This window comes from Diadema antillarum, unplaced genomic scaffold (assembly GCF_040938485.1).
Source record: "Diadema antillarum isolate AM-2024a unplaced genomic scaffold, OU_Dant_1.0 seq00000876_RagTag, whole genome shotgun sequence".
In the NCBI taxonomy this organism is placed as follows: Eukaryota; Metazoa; Echinodermata; class Echinoidea; order Diadematoida; family Diadematidae; genus Diadema; species Diadema antillarum.
This window is the reverse complement of record NW_027271740.1, coordinates 1,167,566-1,178,548: the sequence shown is the minus strand read 5'-3', so window position 1 is coordinate 1,178,548 and position 10,983 is coordinate 1,167,566. Positions and strand designations below refer to the sequence as shown.

At 39.0% G+C, this 10,983-nt stretch overlaps 1 protein-coding gene across 1 annotated transcript in view; it reads left to right on the top strand.

The window, feature by feature from the left end:
* Positions 1 to 411: 411 nt before the first annotated feature.
* LOC139740718 (serine/threonine-protein phosphatase 2A 56 kDa regulatory subunit gamma isoform-like) overlaps positions 412 to 10,983 on the top strand; it is a 66,995-nt gene continuing 56,423 nt past the window's right edge. The window contains exons 1-2 of the mRNA XM_071651285.1: positions 412 to 500; positions 7,676 to 7,747. Of these exons, the coding sequence (XP_071507386.1) occupies positions 474 to 500; positions 7,676 to 7,747 (99 nt within the window). The 5' untranslated portion in view covers positions 412 to 473. The remainder of the gene's footprint in view (positions 501 to 7,675; positions 7,748 to 10,983) is intronic.

Sequence of the window (10,983 nt, the reverse complement as noted above, 5' to 3'; positions counted from 1 at the left end):
GATAGTAATATGCGCTATACAAGCATTGTGTTATTATACCTTCTGTAATTTACATAATTAACAGTACTATACTAGTAATGACAAGTATACCCGGACACCCTCTTTCCACTATCCGAGTAAAGACGTGAATATTTTCACGTTTAGTGCCTGTTCTTGCCCTCGATGAAATAAAAAAAAGCAAACTTGAAGAAAAAAAAAGAACATAAAATTGGAGGTGAAAGGAAATATTTTAGTCAACCAATAAATTGACAACTCTTGACAACTCTCAACAAACAACAACATTACGCTAAAAGGACGTGGGGCAGCGAATGTACAGAGCTATAGGCAATACGGTGAGCAGTGCTAGAGTCATGTGATTGTTTTAGACCAATGACGACGTTCGACTCTTGTTGCCTATTATCCGAGGTCGCGCAAACGTAGAAACAGGGACTTATCCATGTTGGGAAAAAGGCGATAATATTCACTTATCAGAAATGCCAAATAAAACTAGAAAGGACAAGGTGAGTAAAAGAGTAAATTTCGTGTCCATTGCACCCTTTGACTATGTCTGAAACATTTTGCTTGTAAAATTACATACCATGACAATGTTCGGTTCTATGGATAGTATTGTCATCGTAGTTAGACTCCCATAGACCCATGTGTGTTATTCAAGTTCAGCGCTTGTGAGTGGGATACTGTAGATAGCCTTTGCTGGCTTTGCTTGGCCTGTGCCATGGTCGCGTGGATAATTCAGTAATTCATTTCTAACATGTTTTGTTAGAGCGAGAGCTAGTCTACTCAGGACATAGACCTGTATAAACACTAATAAAGGATGAGTCGACGATGAGTTGACGACAGCTAGCAGTGGCTTTGGGATGATATGGTCCAAAGTATGGAGCTGGGAATGATAATCAAAGCTCAAGTTAATTTACAGCAACACTGCACTGTATGCTGCACTGCACACACACACTGCACTCTTTGAGTATATTATAGGGTTGGACCTACTACTATACTCATCGACCGCCTAATGTTTATTTGCTTGATAAGAATATTTAACACTGAAATTCTCGTAAAAAACTTGACCTACATGATTGAGAAAATCCAGCTCTATCAAATGCCGTTGTTCCCTTTTCGATTCAAAGTTTCAGTGCAAAAATATAGCTGACGAACTTGCGTGGCCTCGTTTCAGCTCCCCGCGGTAAAGCTCGTTATTAGGATCGACCACTGTTTGTGCATTGACAATGCACGCAAACCGAGTTGTATTGAACACCGTGTTGTAGAAAAAGTCTACGAAGCTTTTTAGAAACTTCCATAGACATTAGTATTGTGCTGTCAGTACGATTTGATGAAAATATTTATTCGAAATTTTGTCCTTGATTAAAACCATTAGACAAAAAGTTCTAATGAACAGTGAATTTTCGCGTTTTCCTACACCATCCTCATCAACATTCAAAGCCAATCCATTTTTATGTGCTTTGTGCGCAGTGAAGTGCGTACTAAGCGTTAGTGCGCCAATGAATACGCGGTCGGTTTAAAAGACGGTGGTCGATATGTAGTAGGGCTACCATACTATACATGTATGTAAGACGTAGATGCCTAATGTTATTGTTAGACATAACTATGCATAGAATGTTGATTTGCAGAAATGGCAAATGCCCATTAGTTTAACTGGGTAAATTACAGAATACCGGCAGCCAATCACAGATAGCGCAAATCGCTCTGAAAAGAGCGTAAATTTATTACGCTTGCCGATGGCAACCATCTAACGTTAGAAATCTGATTTGCGATATGGTCTATGATTTGGCTGTTGTCTATTGCATTTGTTTTATGTGTGTTTTCATTGATCTGTGCGGTGAAAGTGTGGAATTCATACGTTGTTCTCGGGGTTTCGTGGGATGTCCCCTGAATAATGTAGTTTTAGATCCTTACGATCCTAGCCTATACTGGTCGTTAAAATTTGCCTGAATTTACAACGTTTAGCCCTCTTCTCATGTTTTTAGGAGCTGAGGATAGTCTGTATGGACCATGTAGCTCTATAGAAAACTAGAAAATGATCAAAATTTAGTTGAGGCTATATAGAAAACAATCTCTTAATTTATTGCTGTTACTAGAGCTTACACACTGTCGGTGGCGGGTACACTTGACAGCCCACCATGTTGACTCAATGCAGTACTCGTGTGCGTTTTGTACTGTACGTGTGTGACAGTGGTAGCGCGTATTGAGTCTGCAGAACGCGTACATGTTTACTAGTATACAGTGTACAGTACGTAGCAGTTGAGGGCGCAATTGTCTCATAACAATAGTCAATACGCGTACGCGTTGCCTTACCAAACTAGTGTGATGTGAGTGATCATGAATGACTTGTCAAGTGTCGAAAAGAGATGAAAGAAGAAGGATACCTGCACACTATAGATCGCATTTCTCTGCTTGGTTATCACGCTGCACCTTTCATAGGCCACACTGCGGTGGTACATTCAGCAGCATAATTACATGTATTCCATTAATCTCTATAGAAATCTGAGGTGCATGTGCGAAGCTATTGCTGTACTTTGTATGGAGCATTTCAGTCACGCATGCACACAGCCTTGCATTGTTCAAAGTTGGTATTTTGCATTGTGCAGTGATTGTCAGGATTTGTGGTTAGAAACTGACATTTTTGCTCTGTGTACCTAGCGTGAGGGTTGGCTGTGGACTGATATACTAAAGTCTAAGCATCGTGTACCCCATGTCAGTAGATCTATAACATAATATTTAGGGTAGAATGTAGAAAATTAACAGATTTGTAGCTGTGTCGGGGGTGTGACAGTTGGTATTTGGGTTGAACGTCGGATGCCTTGGGCAAAGTTTATTTTCTTCCAGACCCTATTTCATGTTAGAACTAGGAGTGTTTGGAGTGTTTGTCATATGTTGTTTAAAGGTTTGCATGGCCGAATAATTGAGGAGGAGAGGTTTGCTTTTTTGTGTATACCTTGTATAATGACTGAGAGCGAGTGTATTTTGCCCACAAAAATTATTTATGTTCCTTTATTATGTCCTTGAATTTCCTTTGTGATAACCAGCCAAGGCCAAGGCAGAACTGCTATCTTTCTCTGTATAAATTTACCCTGTAAACTGTAGGCAACATAGATGTACAGTAGTCTAGTCGTGTAGTGCAGAGGTTTATCAGTGATTGGTACAAGTTAAGCTCCCCCTCTCAGGCTTGGAAGTATAAACGAGGTTCTGTGACATCAGAACATGTGTTGCCTGAGGGGCAAAAACAAATCATAGAAGTGTGTTTTAAGCACATAGCTCACTAGCAGTAGCCTGGCTGGCCCAGATAATATAGCATGTAATGATGGGACCTGGGATATAACACGTAAATGTTCTTGCCCATGCTTATTGGGGCCCCCATACGCAGTTTTTGCCCCTCAGCGTGGCTGGATGACATCATGGGAACCTCGTTTATTGTGGCAGTAACAACTTACCTTGCTTATGTTGTATGTGCAGATGTTCTTTTAAGCTTCTGTATCACCCTAGGGACCATAACACTCAACCTGTGCTAGCATGGCACTGACAGAGCTGGGTCATGATGAGTGCAGTTTGTTCATTATGCAATACTGCAAATGACAAACATTTTTTTTATAGATTAATTACATGTAGTTTACCCCCAAAGCCATGGGCAGTTCTGGAGCTGCATGGACTATACATGTATATCACTGCATGTCATTTAACACTAGATTTATGAATGTTTTGATTGCTGACTGTCATTATGAAAAAAAAAAAGAACATTACAAATAGACAAAGAACATAGAGTACACTGTACCTTTGTACTCCACAAGATTGCACTTGTCAGCTACAGCGTGTGGTCATTGTTGGAGCAGGACATTGTATGGCAAGTTTTTCTTTGGAAATAATGTAGAATGAGGAATTGTCTTCTTTCTGCCTGATTTTTTTAGGGCTATGAGGCATGTTGCAACGATGTACAATTGTAATATACTCTGGGTTTGTGTTCTCAATGCAAATATTGAGTGCATTTTTGTTTCATTCAATTTACATAATTTGTTAGATTTATTTATTTATTTATTTTTTATTTATTCATTCATTTATTTATATTTCATTTATTTATATTTATTTATTTATTTATTCATTTATTTATTTATTTATTGATTGATTGGTTGGTTGATTGATTGATTGATTGATTGATTGATTGATTGATTCATTGATTCATTAAGGTCTAAGTAAATTCTTTTGAAATTAATCAGTGATCATAAGTGCTTACTGTATGTACAAGAGAATTAGTATTAAATTCCCTTTGGGGCTGAGTTATGCAAAGGTGCCTCTTGGTTAATATGCAAAATGGTCACATTAATATTTCATCATGGATTTGTGGCATATATGTTTATAAGGCTACTTTATTCAGTGGCATTACAGTAAGACTGTTAAGTATTTTGTGTACCATTGTTCCAACAAGTACATGTAGTGCTCCTGGCTTACACTGTATGTACAAACAGATTCCAAGAGCTGATCTACATTTTAACAAGTACAAATTGTATGTTTGTGCAGAAGATAACAATAAGGATGAAAAATCAGCCATAGCACATCTTCACCCTCTGCATAAATAATCAATTTCTTTCATTCGAGTAAAGTCCTTGTTTGAAAGGTGTTTGTCTTAGGAAAAGGTGAGGCCAAGGAGGTTCAAGAGATGGAGTTACGACTGACTATGATTATTCAATCAGCTGTCAGTTTTCTATGGATGGACAAAAGAATTCCACAGGTGCATTTGTGCCTTTGATGTTCGATGCTTGAAGCCGCCATCTTTCTGAGCAATCTGAAGATTGATTTTTAACGCTAACATAATATCAGGTATATGCTGCTCGTTTATATATCAAATGCAATGAAATTTCACCTAATGATAAAGCATATAAAACAAAAGTCAATTCCGTTCGAAAATATGTGCAAAAGTGTAAATCTGAGCTGTATTTTGTGTAAGTGTTTGAAATTTTACCCTCACGGAAAGCCGGTTTTATCACTTTTCTCCTTATTTCCGCCAAATGAAACTAATATGGTATCATCTTCAAGTATAGTTCTTTATAAATTAATATGTCAGATTAGCATACAGACATGTACAGTCGAGTAATTTTGATATATATGTCAGCAATATTTGAGCAATTTCTATTCGCGCACCCCCATGCCCTTACCATTGTCCACCGCCCATCGTTTGCAAGTAGGGATAGCAAAAAGTAATTTCTATCATAAAGACATATCTTCCATTGAGAGTGACGAGTCATGATGCAATGCCACATGAATGTCTTCCTATCTGTGAGACAGCTGCAGTTTGACACATAATCCAATATTTTTGAGTGGCGGCTTCGAGCATGGGATCAAAGCGAATAAGGCTGTTGTGACTCCATTTCTCAAACCTCCATGGTGAGGCCATGTTTATGTATAGAATATCAAAATCACACTGCTTGATTTCTACAGTTAGCAGTGGTATCTAATTAGCAGTATGTTTCTGCATCTTTCCAATTTTCATAGCATCAAGGCTGGTGTTGGTGTCCCATACAATGAAGCAGTGAATATTTAAATATACAACCTTGTAAGGGCCAACCAAATATATTTTACAGTGCATGCAACTTTCCTGCAATGCATAGATAGATGCCTAATAATAGCCTTCGAAGCTGCTTTTTGTTGTGGTAATTATGTGATTTTACCACTATTGAGTGTTGGAGATTGTGAATTCATAAACCAGAATATTAATGATTGAGGTACATTTTGAATGTAAAGAAAGTTGAATAAAAAAGCAAAAAGAATATACTGTACTTAGGAGACATTTCACCATACTGTATCTTTGTTGACAGACAATCTTTACCATAGACCACCTTTTTTGTTTGTCTGTGAAGGTATTGTAGCCTTTGACCCTACATGACATAACTGTAGGTATTAGTGTGCAGCAATTGATAAAAAGGAAAGACAATTGAATTCCAGGCCATGAGACCACTTTGCAGATACTGTAGTAACATGGCAAAATCAACAGACATGTAAACTTATCTATGAAAATTGTGAGGTAAAAGAGGCATCTACTTCACATCAAGAGTCTGCAGAGCAACTCTACACTCATTAAACGCAGCTCTCATGTCGAGTCCAAATTTGTTCATCGTAATTCTACAGTTTGCAGTTCATTACAATGTACTGTACCTGCTCAGGAATTGTGCCTTCTACATCATTTATGCTCTATTTTCAACAAATTTATTGTAGATGCTGATGACAGCCATTTCAAGATCCACATTTTTATATGATATGATGACACTTAATATGATCATGAATTATCAAGTCAATTGTCCAATTTTGCTGCAAATTTGAATACTATTTCTTTGATTAGAAGCAACAATAATACTCATAAAGATTACATATTGTGTTTGACTTCTTGTGGTCTTATACATATGTATTGTTAAATATCATTTTATTTTATTTTTTTTAAATGGAATTAAAAGTTAGCATTTTACTATCGGAACAATAACATTTACACAAGTGATAGTAAAACATGGATGAAAGTTCTCCTGCACTTTGGTTTTATGCTAAGAAAAGAGACGATAGATGCATTATTAGCCTACATGCATGTAGGAGATGCAAGAGGAATACATCTCCTACATGCATGTAGGAGATGCAAGAGGAATACTGAAATATGGAGGAGGAGTTGTATGTGCGCTTTGTTGATCTGAAGAAGGCATAACTTGATAGGGTTCCATTCCGAGCAATGTGGTTGAGTGGACACTGAAAACGAGGTGTGCCTGAGGTAATGGTAATGGTAAGGGCAGTGATGAGCTTATATATTCAGGGCAAGAGCAAGAGTTAGAGAAACTTTGGATTAGAGCTGTCAGAGAAGTTTGGATGAGAGAACTTTGACATACATCAAGGATCTGTGCTGTCACCATTGGTGTATATGCGACAGTAGTTGATGTGATGATCGAGAGTACAAGATATTGATTGCTAATTGAGATATTATAAAGTAAGGAAACATGCAGTGAGACGCAACGAGACCAACTTGCGCTAGTAGCTAGTGGGCAGGAAACAAATAGAGAACATGCTTCATATAATCATACAAATGTACGTAATGTGTTGAGCAAACTGCGGATATATAATCCTGTGAGCAGCAGGGAGCTGTAGTGTGGTAATAGGCAATCATATACAACTGAACACAGTCATTGTACGGGTGGCATATGTGTTACCTACGAGTTAAATATGCAGAAGTGTGACTGCAACCTTCAAATTTGCTGTAAATCACTGGATATGGCTGAATTTCAATATGTGCTAGGAAGCGCAGCAATATGCAGCGTAAAAATCAAAGGTGTGACAGTAGCACTAGAGTGAGGTAAATCTGGCTACCACCATTATCAGGAACACACCAGGATGATGATGATGATGATAGTATAACTATTATTATAAAACTAAAAACTAAGATGAGTGAAACAGAGAACAAAATCAGACACCAGGTGACATGTTTTTCTGTTGCTTCTTTCGAGATGGATATCATGGTCACATGATGGTACAGGGTATCTCAGATTCTGTGCACACATGTACACGCAAACAAGAAAATAATGACAAAACTAAAATGGGGTATTTCTTTTACATACATGAGGTATGCAGTTTATTCCAGAGAAATGACATTTTAAATGATGACATGCTCATTACTTTTGTTTAAAAATGTGCTTTGTTTCAGGCACCAGCCAAGACTGGAACTGCAGCTGTGAGTAACAACAAAAGCAAAGATTCCACAGATGGTGCTGATGAGGTTTGTATGTCAATGTTGTCTCGAGTATCTTCAGTCAGTATTCAACATTACTAGTTTCTGCTAGTCATTGGAAAAGTGAAATGGAGAAGAATTGTACTTTTTTTCTCTCTTTTTGCTTTGAAAGTATACCTGATAAAAAAGTGCATGGAAATCAGAAACTCTATAGTTTCTCCTACAGAATATGGCTGTTAATTAAGCAGCTATTCACTCCCTTTGTCAGAGAGGGGTGTACCTCATAACGAGTTTAACGGCTGGAAGTTGGTGTCACAACAAAATCATTCTCATTCCCAATTAGCAATCACAACTCATTGTGATCCTCTGAATTAGATAGGTTTGGAACAGCAGCCATAGGCAGGTACATATCGTCCCTGGGGTGACAAGACCTCGTATCTACAAAATGTCAAATGTTCAGGAGATTCAAAAAACATGGCGGCCAAAGCACTATGGCGAATGGGATAGCTTTTCCTTTGACATGCCGTGGTGGCTTCATTTTTGGAGTAAGACAGTTGGGATTTGGACAGGACATCACTTAACCCATTATGTGACCATTAATCCAAAAAAGTCATTTTCACCAAAATTGCAGATACAAGGTCTTGTCACCCCAGCGACGATATGACATATGCTGTCTATTCTGCATTGACACATAGATACTAAAGTGCCTGCTACAGATGTCTTGAATATCAGCGACACATCAGTGAACAAAGTGTAATAAATGATGTATTCAACCTTAGCCAACATTACTTTGCCATGTAAGTGTAATGTTTCTGTTCTGCTACTCTGGGAGGATTATATACAATTTGTAGCAGTACAGCCATTGTTGTAAAGCTTCCAGGCAAGGTTTGTATACCAACATGATGCACAAGCAAATACCAGGTAGTATTGAGTACACTTCTTTGTGTGACAGACAAATCAAGATAGTAGCACTCCAACAAATCAAGCCCGTGTGGTCTTATTTCTCAGTCCCAGTTTTCGTATTGTTTGATTAATCAGTTACAACAGGCTGTGTCATACAAACCCAGAACAAAGAAAAATAGTAAACTGACTTACATTATTTTACCAGCAATTGTTGGTTTAGTCCTCTGGAACAGTTAAATAGTTAAAAACATATGTGTAGATGGATAATCATGTCATCTGATAGAATTCAATGCCTATTATGCAAAAAGCATTGGTATATCACTGTAAAACAATTCTCGCTATCGCCAATGACGTAAAAAGTACCCGGATGTTGATTTAAGCGTCATTTACGGTGCATTATGGGATAGTCCGGTAGCAAAGTCACTTCCATTCGTACGCGCGTGATACGTGACTAATGCTATTTACACACACAACCGACTGTATTCTACGTGTACTTCCGGTTTTCTCTACTTGAATTTCAGCTTTAATATAATTTAAAATTCTCCATTCTTAAGAAATTGCTGTTAATACGACTATTGGTTGTTGCTGCGAAGCTGCCATGTGTTGTTCGCACGACAATAAATGAAAAAAATCTGCAGAAATAGGACCCTTACTGGCATGCGAGACGTGGCGTGGCCACGTGGGTGAAGTTTGCGGGTGACTCCACAGCGCAGTACGTGCACGCGCGACTTACTAGTAGTGGTGGTAGTAGCACTAGGTAGTAGGCCTAGTGCCTACGTACATTGTACGTACGTACTTACTTGGAAGAAGTTGCTTCGGAGACAGGATAAGTTCGAGATCACTGTTCGTTCCCGATTGTGTTCGCAACATTTCGACAGAGAACAAATAAAAATAAAGATGGATATTCCATGACGATATCCAGGTGGGTGAATATTTTCCAGCATATTTTTGTATGCAGAGATGACTGATCTGTGATACTACGTGCACATCGATCGCATGATCAAGCAGTACGCTCATACCGGTATGTGTTAGCTTATGCGCTGCGTGCAGTGATGCATGCTAATGCAAGGCCAGGCCGGCCGCGGGCGGGGACTAGCTCGGGCGGTACAGCGGCCTACTGTACTAGTACCCGTGGTCGGCGCGGTGCTATAGGTAAGGTACACGTACGCGCATGCTAGCGTTGTGCAAATTATGCCCCGCGCCGGAAGTGCCCTTGCTGCCAAGTGCTCTAAATTTTGACAAAAAAGCCACATCCGGGTACTTTTTACGTCATTGGCGATAGCGAGAATTGTGTAAGGAGAGGTGTTTGATAATGTCTAAATCACTATTATACAATTCTATATTTCAAGGAACCACTTAATTAATTGAGTTTGCACAGAGAGGTGGGTAACAGAGACGAGACGTAGGCCTACATCATGGCCGGCGGAACCATGGGGGCCGTTGGGGCTCGGCCCCCCCCCCCCCCCCCCCCCACTTTTTGTGCACCATACAAAGGAATACATAAGGTGTCATCACTTTGGGCCCCTACACTTTTTTTTAAACCCGGAACTACGTAAGTGGCACTAAATAGAAATAGATAGAGATCTTGACGTGTGAGCGCGGTAAGGTTATGTTTTTCCACTCAAGACTTTTTTTTTTTTTTTGCTTGTCAGCTGAAAAAACCCGGAAGGGGAGAGATGAGCTGAGGACCTTTTTTGTTTTGTTTTGTTTTTGTTTTTGTTTTTGTTTTTTTGCTTGTCAGCTGAAGAAACCCAGAAATGGAAGGGGAGAGATGAGCTGAGGACCTTTTTATGCCTCCGCCACGAAGTGGTGCCGGAGGCATTATGTTTTCGGGTTGTCCGTCCGTCCGTCCGTCCGTCCGTCCGTCCTTCCGTCCGTCCGTCCGTCCGTCCTTCCGTCCGTCCGTAATAAATTTTGTGGACAAGGTAACTATCAAAACCTTTTAAGGTATCCTAATGAAACTTGGCATGTATGTGTATTAGGGGGTGAAGTTGTGCCTATCAACTTTTGGGTGCACATGGTCAAGGTCAAAGGTCAAAAGGTCAAGGTCAAATACGTAAAATGTCACTATTTCCTCCATATCTATGCAATGCCTGAAGATGTTTTCTTGAAACTTAGTGTATACATGTATTACCCAATTAAGATTCTCTGGTGAAAGTTTTGGGTCATGAAGTCAAAGGTCAAAGGTCAAAAGGTCAAGTTATAATATTAAAACTTTGCTTTTTTCTCCATACCTTGGAAATTGTTCAAGGTATCTTCATGGAACATAGTATATATATACATGTACTGACTGGCAGTTATTATCTAGAGAATCTAGGGTTCATAGGGTCAAAGGTCAGGGGTCAAAGGTCAAGTGCTACACTTCAAATTTTTACTATTTC